The following is a 14,754-nucleotide window of genomic DNA, read 5'->3' on the forward strand; positions in this document are numbered from 1 at the left end:
TGGACCCCAACATAATAAAAAGCGTGAAAACTACTTTAAAACTCCTTTATACTGCCCGTCTATAGGCTTCCTGTAATGTGTATTATCTATGCATCGACTGGATGTATTAAATTGATCTACTGATGTGATCTGGTTACGAAATGAACACTATATTATACAGTGGTGGGTTTAGCTATCGAAATAGGACATGCTCCCCATTCCGAGTTCCTACTCTTAAGTCGTATTAAGAAGGGCATTTTGGCAAACGATTTTTATCATATTGAAAGGCCAAACCTTTGTATGCATGTATTCAGATGTGATTTGTCATTTGAAATTTTCTTAAACATATTATTGTATTATTGTTATAATACTGAAAGAAAATAAAACTCGTTTTTTGTATTCTTTTTTTTTTTTTTTTTGTTCTGACCTTCAAAAAATTCACCCCCACCAACACGAGATAGAGACAGACATATACTTATTGATTTGTACCATTCAATTAAAATAGACATCATTTAAAAACTGCCTAATTAAGGCTTATTGTATATTCAAGGATACTGGAGAATGACAATTAAATAACATTAATGGATACTTTGTGTTAAGGTTAAGGACATAAGAGAAAATGTATGCTCTTGTATTGAACCAAAAACAGTCGACAATATCTGTGGTGGGCATGAAATATCTGCAAGCAAATTCGTAAATATTTCATTTAGTATGTTCATTTTCTGGAAAATATTGATTGAAATAGAAGGATGCGAATGTTTTTTTTTTATAGTGGGGAACTTTTCTAATAATGAAATCTAAGATCATGAATTTTTTATAATAAGCAACATATTTGTTCTTACTAATGATACAATTATTAAGTAAAATCATACAGACAGACTAGTTAAAATCCTCTTTCCATCTCTTGTGAAAGACAAGAATAACATCTATTTCTGTTTTATGAAAGAAATAATGAAATCCTAGAGACTTTTGTATGAATAGGTTTTGTAATCAATATATGTATTGACTATAATATGCCTTTGTGCTACTCACTGGAGATTTTGTTAATATAGACACAGTTATTGTTTGTCTGTTTCCTGTGCGATGCAAGAATTCCAAATTCAAACCATGGTGATATTTTTTTTGGAAGAAAATACTTTAATCCTAGGGTTACACGTGAAAATTATTTATCAGAACAAACGTTTACATCCCTGTTCATCAAAGCCGGTAGCTACAGCGGGGCATGCGGGACAATGGATATCCTCCTGAAAATATTCCACTATTGCAACTAAACACCACACTCCATAACCCCTCCGGATATATTACTTGCCCTTCCGAGTTCAGAGTGGTCAAAGATTTGTCGCAGAGTGGTCTAAGATTAGTCGCAGTCTGGACTCAGATTAGTCATGGATTGGTCACAGATTCGTCACAGAGTGGTTACAGATTAGTCATAGTATGGTCACAGATTAGTCACAGATTAGTTACAGAGTGGCTTCAGATTAGTCACAGTGTGGCCACAGATTGGTCACAGTGTGGTCTCAGATTAGTCACAGTGTGGACTCAAATACGTAACAGTGTGGACTCAGATAAGTCACATCGTGGTCACAGATTAGTCACAGTGTGGTCTCAGATTAGTCACAGTGTGGACTCAGATACGTAAAAGTGTGGACTCAGATAAGTCACATCGTGGTCACAGATTATTCACAGTGTGGACTCAGACAAGTCACATTGTGGACACAGATAAGTCACATTGTGGTCACAGATTAGTCACAGTGTGGTCTCAGATTAGTCACAGTGCTTTGAATGAGTCACGTCTTTGATTGATATTAGAGATTCTTAGTGAATACACTGGAGAAATGTGCTTAATCTAATTAGATATGGCTTTGTCATTCGTGACCAAGAGTGGCTATTTGGCTAAGTTCATGTATAACTTGGGATTTTTCATTTGAAAATGTACATGTCGATTGTCCCCAAGCTGTCAGCAAAATGGACATAGCTGGACTATGTCTCTAGTGAGACCCATTGGCTGTTATTGTTACTGGTATACGATAACACACAAAAAACCCAAAGACTACACGGTGAACTAAACCTTAACCAAACCTGAAATACAAAGTAATAATATAAGCAGCAAATTAACTTTTCATATACGAAAGATCATCAAACACAAATAATTCATAATGGAAGTGGTTCAACATTTCATATCAATATTTGTATGTCAGATGAAGTTGCATGATAAGCAGTGATAAATGACATGAAATATAATCGTTGTTCCCATTCTCTCATTCTACACACGTATTAAACAAATATCGCACTCCACTTGAAACTATAAAACTATTGTAGATTCAACAGTAGCAATAGATCCGATATTCATTCAATATTTGATGGATATGATGATGCAATAATTAGTGTAGGTTTCAGCGTGATATCACCAGCTAAATCTATTATATAATTGTACTCTGAATGGAATAAGGATGTAATGTATAATATTACTATTCTACTCTACACAGTTTGGTGTATTAATTATATATATGTACATATCGATGTCAGGTTTGCGTTTCACTAGATCTGAAATGAGTGCAATTTAACTTTATTGAATATTGTTGTCAATTCCAAACAAATACATGCTTTTGGTGGTGCCAGTGTGGTTTAACAGATTATAAAATATAATTTTTATACGTTTTTGCCCCAAAATCTGTGTCAGGGTGCACCAAATCAATTCAATTTTTCGAAAATTTTCTTTCCTTGTCAGACGCTCCATGAGAAATATTGCTACTATTAGGCCTCTTCTCCCGTAGTTAGCGTAACGGAAGTTAATATAGTTAATACAGTTACGTATAAGAACAAAATACAAAAAATGTTCCAATGCTGTGTAGGTCATCACGACAAAAAGTTTGATCTTTTTTTACGATTTGTATTCAGATAAAACAGATTGAGTTATTGACCTTAAATTCGTTTACTGGCATTTGATTTTCAAATACGCGAAAGTTGTAAATCCTCCATAATATCCTTATATGTACATTCTATTCTTATAACTTTAGAACTAATCGTTTGATATTTTCTTTACAATTTGTGTTAAGTTATAAACAGATTGAGTCGTAGATCTCGAAAGCATGAACAGTATATTATTCTCCGTAAAATCTTTATCAAAGTTCTGCATTTATTGTTCTAACTTCTTACAAAATATCGAATGTCCTCTGTCACTTTTGAATTACATTATTAGAGCTTCGAAATAATTATTATGTTTTGTTCATCTCATTTTTTATGTTATTTATCACACTTTGAGACTAGTATAATGATGTGTGAGTCATTTAGTGCAGTTCTCTAACCGACATTGTTTTTTCATTAAAGGCGCACCTGTAATATTGTATTCTGCAAAGTGAAATTTCACAGTTACTGATGTTTAGAAAATAAAATGAAATACAGTTTAGGTCTTACTTTGCAGCTAATTGAGCATAAGGAGACCGACATCGCCATTAATTGCATGTGCAATGAGTGACTGTTTGCCACGACATAGTATTAGTCTATTCTCTTTCAATTTCCGACTATCGAGGAAACTTTAACGTGTTAAGCTTGTAGCAAATGCCTCATTTGAAAGCCACATCCGAACGACGTGTCGCTTTGTCCATGTTAACCCCTCCGACCTGGATCATTGACATGGGAAAACCGGATTGAAAAAAACAATAACTTCACAGTGTCAGTCACAGTGCTAATGTTCATTAGTGATATTGTTATAGTTATATAAAGTTATTAAGTAACTAGCTATTATACTCTTTAAGTATACTCTATACTGAACTGACTTACACTAATGATCTAATAATATTGCTTCCATTGATATATATTACATATACGATGTCCTTGTGGGCTGTCTTAATCCTTATATTATTAATTAGATCTTACATTTTTAGACTTGGATTATCTAGGGTTTCTGTAATATTAGGATGACGTGGACATAAATATCTTTTTTTTACTTTAAGATTTACGACTTGTCATCGGACGTTTCCTCACTGACTTCGTTCTTATTGGCTAATATAAAAAAAAAATCCACATAATTTCTATGGTTCCTTTTATTTGGTAATTATACAGATATGGATATAATGTATTTATTTTACTTAGAAAGGTTTTATGGTTTCATGTCTGAGTGTAATTTAAGTGTAATGTAGCTTTGTCTTGAAGGGGATTCTTGATACGAATTACAAAAAAAAACTTTCATCTGTATTCCTAGCGTTAAGAATAATATTCTGTCTTATAAGGTAGACGTTATCATTTCATATGAGTTAACAATAAAGGAAAGTTAATTCTTGAATGCGTTTGTCTTTTTCTGTCAGTTTTTGATATACCAAACAATATAAATGCTATGTAATTGCAACAAATTGTCTCACAATTATGATGTTACGAAAACAATATTAAACATAATCCTGAGGGCCAATATGAAATAATAATATATATTTATATATATTTGTTTAACTACATGACGTCTTTTCTGCTCGAGGTCATTTCAAGCCGAAGTCTGATGCCACCAACAGAAAAATCGGTCACATTGTCGTCTTGTAGCCACAAAGTCAGGGGTCGAATTCCTAAGCAGAGGCCAGTCCAATCAGAAGTGAAGGACATTAAAGAATTGGTGCAGCATAAATACCTTTGGCTCTACAACACAATTTTTTCACAATTTGTTAGTTTCATTATGATTCCAGCTTTCCAAAATGAATGCGATTTTTCAATCAGTAGAATAAGTCTAGTCCATGTTTGTCCATGTTTATCACAGATAACGTTAAAATTACTAGAATTTGAAAAGTGAAGTGTTTAATGAAGCTCTGGTGTCTAAATACAGATATTTAATACCGATTCCACTCGTCTTACGGGAACAAAAACTGCAGTTAATACGATTATATTACTGGTTTATTTCGGTTTTCATTAGCCCCATAGAAAGGTAGAACGTAAACCTCTGTCTTATTTCGGCTAGCGTATTTATAAGACATATTATGATGAGTATTCCCCCAGGTTCGATTCCTTAAATTTCTCCCAAGTTTATAAAAAAAAATTGTACTATATTGAAGGCGGTTGAATCTATATGAGACACACGTAAAATATCGACGTTGTTTCCTACCAAGAACAGCAGGTGCTTGAACATGATGAAAAGTATGAAAAGTGCCATTAAGTGCCTCCTCAACTATCATCAATAATATGAGAGAGTGTACAGACACCTCCAGGCACAATTCTCATATATAAATGGAGAAATGTAAAGGGACATAATCATATCAATTATTTGCTGTATGGTAGTTTCTACCCTCTGGCGATTTCCTTTCAAATCTTTCCACCGCAGTATTTTACTTAATATTCATTTTAAATGGGATGTTTCACCGAATTATATTTGTAAGGTTGTTCGAACAAAACACAATACATGTTCATTCTCAGCACTAATTTGAGCGAAATTTGTTTCACAGTTTGCTGTTTTTATAACAGCTGTGCGACAGAAATGTCATGGCAATTGGTGTATCTTATATTAGTAATAACAGTAGTGTCATTGAACTTTCTTTGCACAAAATGGAATTAAAAGGCAAAAATATCAAAACGTAGGTTTTAATCATCATTTAATGACACTTAAAGATTTCATTAGATAAAAAAATCTGTATTTCTTTTTTTACACCTACAAATTAACAATAATTATTGTAATAATGATTTAACTTCTTTTATTTTTTCAGACGGTGAACCTGGATCGTGTGTTTCTGTCAGTTTAGATGGTGAAGAATCATCCTTAGATTTCATTGATCCTGATCCAGATACGGTATGTTGAAATTTACAATGACAGTTTGCGTTGGCGATGCACTCCCTTGATTAATCTGTTTCCTCTCACAGTTGATACGAAATTCAGACACAGATACATTTCATAACTGACAAGATAATATTACATACCTTCAAATTAACAGTTTTTGAAATTTTCCATGCTCGACTAACAATATGTTCATTTTAAAAAAAGTAGACATTGGAATTTGTATTTTGAATTATTCTTGAATGTGGCTAACATCCAAAAATCGTTTAGTCGTTAAAATGGGGTTTTAAACCGAGTAGGCACTCAAATGCTACAGGCTGTGCAAGTTAAAGACTCCATCACGGTTGGAAATCGTAAATGATTGTGCTAATGCTGCCTCTCAAAATGTTTCCATTGAACACTGCATGACATCGTCATAAGCCAAATCGGTTTCAACAAATTATTAGGTAACCGTGCACACTTTTTCTTAACAATAGTGTCATACTTTCCCCATAACGTATTCAAACATATTTTTGCTATTCAACATATGTAATTATATACTTTCCTTATAATCTATTATATTTTTGCTATTCAACATAAGTAATTATATACTTTCCTTATAATCTATTAAGGGGAGCCGCGGTGGCTCAGTGAGTTAGACGTTTGCTCGCTAACCTGAAGGTCCAGGGTTCAATCCCGGCATAGGTCGAGATAATACCTTCGGATTTTTCAACCCGGTTTCCCCCTGTCAGTGATGCAGGTAAGAGGGGCTGACATGGAAAAAGCGTCTAGTCGTTCGGATGGGACGAGGCCTCGTGTGCTACAGGCTGTGCACGTTAAAGATCCCTCGACAGTTAATCTATTAAGACATTCCTGCAAAATATGTTCCATAACTTTGCTTTGTAACATTGTGTGTCAAATTCCTTACTCTTGATACTCGCAGACACACTTTAGTTATCTATTACTTCAGATGTTTAAAAACATCTTCGCTGTTCAACTGTTAGATAGTTATATGTAGCCAAATTTCTACCAAAAATAAATCTTGTGCATTTTCCGTAGTTTTTCTCAACAATTGTAACAGATATGACTGGTTTAATTTGCAAAAGAAAAGTCAAACTCGTCTACTAAGTACATTCGACTATTTTTTATTACGTTTAATTTCAGTATGATCTGGGTGATAAATTGAAAGCAGAAATCTAATTTTCTATCAAATGCGAAAACAACATAATATCACCACTTATTATATTTCTCCAAAAATAGTTTAACTTGAAATGATGGAAATGATAAAACGTCCTATTCAACTCTATAAATGACTTGTTTTTTAAACAAATAATTGCAACGACCATGTAACTCCTTCATAATTACAGTCTAATCACTTACTGCACATAATAAACTGACTTTAGAGTAGGTAGCAGGATTTGCTGGCGAGTTGTAGGTGAACACGTTCGTTTGTGTAGGAAAGTTGTTCGCCTTTCATAATGAATTCTGGTCTGAGTTTGAAACGCCAGCCGATCAGTTAATTCTCACGATTCATTTATTGTTTGGAAATGAAATCAAAGGATTTTTACGTCTTACTTTTCTGCATCTGATTGGGCTTTATAAAAAGGACAACGCCATGCAGTGTTTTGAATTCTATGAGGATTATTCAATGTTTTAATAATCCAAAACATGGCTGGTTGATTGGTAGATGACAAGTTAACGTTCGCTTCCAGCGGATGCTGATATCGCAAACTAGGTAGTTGTTGGTAATCGTAGTAGTTGGTAGTTAGATTGGTTCAAATTGGATCAAAAACATGATGACGGGGCTCTATAAATAGCCAATTTCGGTGGGGATTCTTTGCTGTATAATTTTTTATTTACATAAATGTGGTGTAATTTCTGTGAAGAAAACTATTTACAACTTTCGTTGAAAACTTTAACTATCATACGATTATATATGTCATTTGTATACCAGCCTGGTGATTGGCAATCTTCCTTAAACTCTGTTTAACATCATACCGATATGACAAATTTCATTAGTATTTCATTTAAAAACACAAAAATAACATGTCGTCAGATTAACTTGATTTCAAATATAAAAAGTTCAGTTATTTTTATTTTTAAACGTAAAGATTTCTGTGCAATTTTAATAGCCATTAAAATATTTAATTCATTTTGAAGATAATAAATAAACATCAAGCCTGCCAGATTGACTTTATTACTAACAATCTGTGTTCTGGTAAACTTCTGTGCCAACACATTCGTGAAGTCTTTAAAGTTGCATTCCTCTATCCTTTACCCGGGTAAATATTAGTATTACCTTAATATTGATCATTTACCTGTACGTTCAACAACGCCAATCTTTTTTTAGACAGGGTGAGAGATGATAATAAAAATTTTGTAAAATTTTATAATTTATTATAGAACTTATGCTTCAAATTGATTTTTATATAAGCTACGTGAATTCAAATTCTATTCAAAATTCATGGAGATTTAAGTCATAAAATAACTCATATCAGAAGTCTTGATTAAAACGCAAGTTGTTGTCCTCTGCACAACACGAGACCATCCATTTAGCGTCGACGACGAGTCAAAATACATTGAAATATCATCTGTCTTAAGTATGGCATGATTCAAATTCAATTGTATTTCATTTTCCGTCAGATTTCTGAAGTTCTTGTAATCATAGAATTAACCGTAAAGATCTGTTGTTCCTGTAATTATTGAAATGCCTAACCGTATATATGCCGTCAACATTACAAAAGCTGTTCATCGATAGTAACGTCAAAACGCACATGGTTTAGTTAAATTGTGGAATCCACAAACGTCTGGTTAGACATCGGAGTTGCGTAAATTGATGTCCACGATACACAACGCTTTGCAATGCCTTTAATACTTTTAAACTGTCCCATGCATTCTAAGCCTGAAGTTATCTGAACAGTCCTTAATTTCACTTATCCAATTTTTTGCCTATCTGTACAAAATAGAAGTGCTTGACAATCCATTCCATAAGCTCAGATAACTGTCGACCAGTAAGAAATAAATCAGTAGGCTATTTCATGTCCCTCTTTTTTTACAGGATTGGACTGCTGAAACTACAATAGATGCCTACGTGACGGTGTTTTCTATCGATGACAGACCAAGTTTTGAACGAGCGACTGATATTTTATTTGAACTGAAGAAAAGGAATGAAAGTGGTATAGCAGTATTGTTAGTGGGTAATAAATGTGATTTAGTAAGAACAAGAACTGTAACAATAGAAGGTGTGTAGACATTGACTCTTGTTTATCGCTGATGCCATACTTGCGTTTGTACGTTGCCCCAACCCCCACCCAACCCCCATTTTCAAATTGCTTACCATTGTTCATAGAGTAAGAATATGCATGCGCATGTGAGCCCCTCTCTACAATTATGTGGTCCCTACTCTGAACTCTCCAATAGTTAACAGTCCTGATTGGGTGCATTCGATAGCGTACAATCCAATTAAATTTCTTGACGCTTGAAATATAGGGATTGTAAAGAAGGTTTCTAATTTTATTTGTGTATCGATTTCACTAGAAGCATTAATTTGCACAATTCAAATTTTCAATCAAACGTCTATGGTTTCTGCAATTCCATTAAAAATAAGTGTTTGATGACGTCACTAATCGCGAAAGGTCTTATGCGATAAAGCATATTTTGCTATTAGTGACGCTATCAAACACTTACTTGTAGTGAAACTGCGGGAACCACTGACGTCTGATTAAATATTGACAAATATTGTTTCAAATTGATGCTATCAGTGTCCCCGATACACACTGAAAATTTATTTTAAGTCTTCAATTTCAAACTTGACCATCAAAACTGGCGTTCGACAGTATAAGTTCAGTTTACGGTCGTTCACGACAGGTGTCAAACGTTGACTGGTTTCTGTAGTTCAAGGAACGGGTCTTAAACAAACGTGCCATTTGAAATCCCATAAGTTTTTTTCAGATAGAAATGATTTAAGTATTGACAAAGATTTTAAGAATACCATCAAAATGGACATTGTCATGGTTTCTATAGATTGGCATGTATCATTCAAGACGTCATCGCGTCAATACTACTTCCTTTCACCTCGAGCAAAGAATCCTTAAAACTCAAATTAAAATCGTGTGATGTTTGGTCGATAAACTATCGTAGTATTATATATGTTTGTTCATTCACCCCGTCTGTCGGGTAGTCCGGATAGTCTGATCGTACTGTCTGGTGCTTCGATAGAGTAATCGATAGAATGTCATTAATCATACTTTGAAAGGCATTGTGATATAAATTTAAATGCCGACACTCGACACCGGACCAATTTTTCTGAAGCACTAGGCGTGGTATCAGATTTTTCTTACCTAGATGAGGGTTCAAACCCACGTCACCGTGCAGTCGTTAATCTATCTTTCAACCGTCTACGCTTCCACTGCCTTGATATACACTTTGAGCCTTTTCGATCAACCCGCACGTCCATTTTAAGCCTATGGTATCCACGGGAATATAGACCCCATGCTTTCAACTGTAACATTTGATAGAAACATTTGACAGAACTAAGAGATTATTCTCTGAAAATCGATACAAACAGTTTAACTTTCGTCATTCGCTTAACCGGATATTGAGAGACCTCCCTTTCTTAAATTTTATTCAGTCATCATTACATCAAACTTTGATAGACGATAATATACCTCGTTTGAGCAAATTTTGTTTGGTTCAAACTAATAAGGATTTTCAAGTCACACAGATAATATGGAAACAGCGCTTCGATGGAAGTTTCATACTGCATATCATCTAGTTATACTAAGGCATCTTCGTGTGTAAAAGATTTCTTCAGACTTTCGCCTATTGCCACGTGTATTGCCTTCGTGGCTGAAAGTCAAAAATCAGATTATAAGGATTCACTCGTTAAAGTAACATTGTTTTCTACATATACAAAACAAGACATCTCATCAATGTATTATAAAAGTGTCTTACAAAAATTGCGAGCCATCACCTCAATGTCTTTTACACGGATTATCTTCAGCAAGACTCTTCAGATTAAACCGTTCTCAGCTGTTACTATCGAAAACCTTTTAACTGTCTTAACCATTTAGTAATTACAGCTTTCTCAACTATCAGCAGATAAAACATTAATACTCATCAACTTGAGACATCTTCAGACGCCGCTGCCAACTAAATCCTTCTTTACAAACTGATCAATCGTCTTCGGTCGTCGATTTCAAATTGTCGGCAAAAAGGATAGAGTAGGTTGTAGTCTAAAACTCGTCAAGACTTTTGCTGGTTGCAGCGGTGGCGTCACAAATGTGGAAGGGGAGTACATGTCTCTCCCACCCCTCAGTGGCGGAGTCAGTTTTACGTCCGATGGGGACGAAATATCTCAGATTGACCGAATTTCTAACCTAGTTATGAGATTTTTTGCCCGAAAAACTTGTTTTCACGGCTGCCCCCTTCCCCCACCCTTTTGAATTCGCCACTGCCACCCTTGTATCCCCACACTGACTGGTTTGATGTATCTGCAATTTGACCATTTTATGAAACGTCCGGAGGACTGAAATGGATTAAGATGATATATTTAGACATTTCAATGAAGTTAGAAATCTTGCTATGAATGGTTCTCTATATGTGTAGTCCCGCACACACCAACCTTATTGATTGATTGATATCAGCTGGAATATTGGGTCCATTTAAAAGACTATAGCCACACTAGCTATCTCATAGAACATAGACATCGCCATCTGATATCCAGTCTACAAAGCTGTATATACAAGTATCTGAAATCGAATTACTTCTATAAAAAGAACTGAGATTAAAGCAAGAGACAGTTAGAGGGAGTAGCTATTGAGTCATGGATGAAGGCTGTCATTTGGAAGTCTTTCAGCTAACATTATAGTACAAGGGCACACAGACCATCTTTGCTTAAAACTCTTTTACAAATGATTAGCTGGTGTAAAGCCAGAAAATGCATTAAGCGAGTAGCTGAAAATTTTGCGTTAAGATTTTAACTCGGTTTTCTCTTGTCTGTGATGCAGGTCGGTGGGGTTGGAATGGAAAAGGCGCCACTGTCCTGGCGTTGTCCGTCTTCATTAGCACTATAAGGTGCTGAAAAGTGGGACGTAAAATTCCATTCATGTCAGTTCAAAAGACTTGATGATCAAGACTAAATAGCTTTGAGACAAGTTGATGATCAAAATCATCAATAGAATTTACTAACCCGAGTTGGATTGAGTTATATAGAAAACAGCAATTTGTCATTAAGTCTGCCTTTAATCTTACGATATTGATACGACCTTCAGAACCTTTAATACGATTTATATGTGGTCGAAAAGAGTTGTTTTTCTCAACAACTCTATCTTGTTTAGTTTCAGTCTATAATTCGTTTTATCTCCCACGTTATTTCTAATCCTCCTTCAGTTGTTCAGATACCTGGATCAACATCACACAATAAAAATATTCTGTCTAAGTTACAGGATGGTCATATAATGAATGTTTATACAACTGCTATGTAGTTCAATTTTAAATATGAACCTAGCGTACTGAAATTATGAATTCTTATCAAAATATTAAATAGTGGATGTCAGTAATTCAAAATTAACATCTGATGATTAACATTAATCTAGTCTCGGTCAATGAGGATGAATAGACTATTCTTTGGTCTCAGTGTGATATTTATCTTCACAGCCAATCTGAACGCAATATATGAATTTGTCCTTTACGATTGCACCTGATGCCCTTTTTATCAGCTTCCCGAGAAATCAATATAGAAGATGAAAGTTAAATTAGTCTGAAAGTTGTAACTATAATCCTACCACCTACAACAGTGTTATATAATTACGGCCTTTGATCTATATCACTTTGATTTCAACTGCATGAAAATTGTAAACAGATATGATAATACTCCCACACTGAAACTATCGTAATCTTCCTCACGGCCGTTCCAATGAAATTTCAATTACCAGGCTACAGTCGGAATTTGATTTTATAGTTCTCTTATTTGTTTAAGTTATCTTTCCAGTTGCATTTATGCTTCATTATTAACCTCGTGTAAACAGGAAATTTAAAGATATATCGCTGTATTTTCAACTGAGATAAAACATGTCCATTTTTTCACATGGCACGAATCTGAAGTTATTTTAAAAAGAACAGTTTGTTTTCAGACGTGAAATGGCATGTTAGAAACACAATTTGATTTTTTTATTTCTGAAAAGTGCTGTGTGGAGTAAAATAAGGCTGTATATTACAGAACAGAAACTTCTATGGCTAATATTCACATATTATAGAAGGGTTTTGAAGCCAAAAATATTCTTAATTAATATTACATCATAATATAGGTATATTGTGAACTAAACTCTGATGAAGTCTTTGTTTTGTTAACTAAATGTTTGTACTTTGTATATTTCAGAATCAAAAAGTGTGGCGACCATGTACGACTGTAAATTTGTCGAAACGTCGGTTGTGCTAAATCATAATGTCGATGAACTTTTAGTCGGAATCTTGACGCAGATCAGACGTAAGAAACACAAAGCCTCTGCATCCGACCACGACCATAGCTGTTATAGTCGCAGTAAACAATTACTCAACAAAATATTCAAAAAGGACCCAATGTCGAAATCGTGTGAAAAGCTGTATGGGCCTTGAAATGGAAGTGTTTTTTATTGATTTTCTTTAAATAATATTTGAATTATCTCCCTTTAATTCTTATTATTAAAATGCCTTTGGAACTCCGAGCGCTGCGAAAGTCTATTATTTATATTAACGTAAAGAACTCGTATCAAAAACTTGTATTTGAAAACATTCCTGCTTATAACATTGTAATCAAATATGGTGTATATAGATAGTTACATAGTTCATATTTGATATATTCATATTCTCGTGATCTTCGGTTTTTGCACAATGTGCTAAATAACTGAATCCTTGGGTTTATAAAGCCCGTTATTAATCATCTTTACAATGAAGATGGTGATGCGCTGTTGACATTTATACTGACACTGCCTTCATAGTTGCAGACATGTGCAGTAATCTGGACCCTTTTGTCTGAGAATGAGATGAAAATAGCATTCTCAAAAAAAGCACTGACCTACGTCATGGAGCATGAAACAAAAGCAAAGGATTTGAGATGGTTACTGTAAGCAATTGTTAGAAATATGCTACACGTCGACTTAAATGCTGTGGTTAGGTACAAATGTTACAAGAGATCAATCTAGTTATTTTAGAGCGAATCTATAAATGTATTGGCGTGGATTGCATTTTAAATCTATATTACGTAAGTCATGCATGCATGGTTGGTGATATTAAGGAAAAAATTTTCTTAAGTTAAGCTGGCCGACGTTATCAACGATAACGATAAGATGCCAGAAGTGAATTACCAATTTGATGATAAACATTTAATGTTGATGTGGTTGCCTGTATCTTTTGCACAGTTGTACGTGGTTAAAGACCTGTGCAATGGCTGAAAACAAATGAAGACTTCAACGAATTAGATACGTTGGTTGTGAATACTATTATGTATATATTTTTGTCAGTATCATTCTTTAAGCATATGATGTTATTATTTCAATTTCATTATCGTACATGTTCACAATATTATATTTTATGATTCATATTAGCTTCCATGAGAGACTTTGATATCTATTTGTTTATACTATTTTGAGTAGGGAAGTGCACCGATTTACTTGGTATATTAAAATGATTGAAGTGTGATTAAAAGTAGATCAAACTTTCGTTACGTTTTTTATTAGCTTTTATTTTTAATATAGCCATTTCAGTTAGGATCTAACGACAATCCTCTTGAACGTTCGTCAAATTTACCTTTGGAACTAACCTAATAACAGCGTCACAAAACACCAGCGCTGGAGAGGGTGGACATTTGATTTACTAAAGCAGACGTCATCGCGTTAGGTTATAAGGTTAGTTTGAGGAAAGTACGAGGGCTGTCGTTAGACCCTAACTGAAGTGGCTATCCCAAGAATAAAAGGCTATAAGAAAGCCGAACGAAAGTTTGGTTTAATTTTAACTAGACTGAAATGTTTGAACTAGATGTTTAAAGTTATAAGCAAAATAAGTTCATTTAATAA

General features: G+C 34.2%; 1 protein-coding gene across 1 annotated transcript in view; it reads left to right on the forward strand.

The window, feature by feature from the left end:
- The window catches only part of LOTGIDRAFT_159635 (hypothetical protein), a gene marked incomplete at both ends in the record, with an annotated part of 24,596 nt that extends 11,278 nt beyond the window's left edge, over positions 1-13,318 (forward strand). Inside the window, 3 exons of the mRNA XM_009054135.1 lie at positions 5,658-5,740; positions 8,763-8,946; positions 13,083-13,318. Of these exons, the coding sequence (XP_009052383.1) occupies positions 5,658-5,740; positions 8,763-8,946; positions 13,083-13,318 (503 nt within the window). The remainder of the gene's footprint in view (positions 1-5,657; positions 5,741-8,762; positions 8,947-13,082) is intronic.
- Positions 13,319-14,754: the final 1,436 nt, after the last annotated feature.

The sequence above is a fragment of the Lottia gigantea genome (genome assembly GCF_000327385.1).
Source record: "Lottia gigantea unplaced genomic scaffold LOTGIsca_21, whole genome shotgun sequence".
Lineage (NCBI taxonomy): Eukaryota > Metazoa > Mollusca > Gastropoda > Lottiidae > Lottia > Lottia gigantea.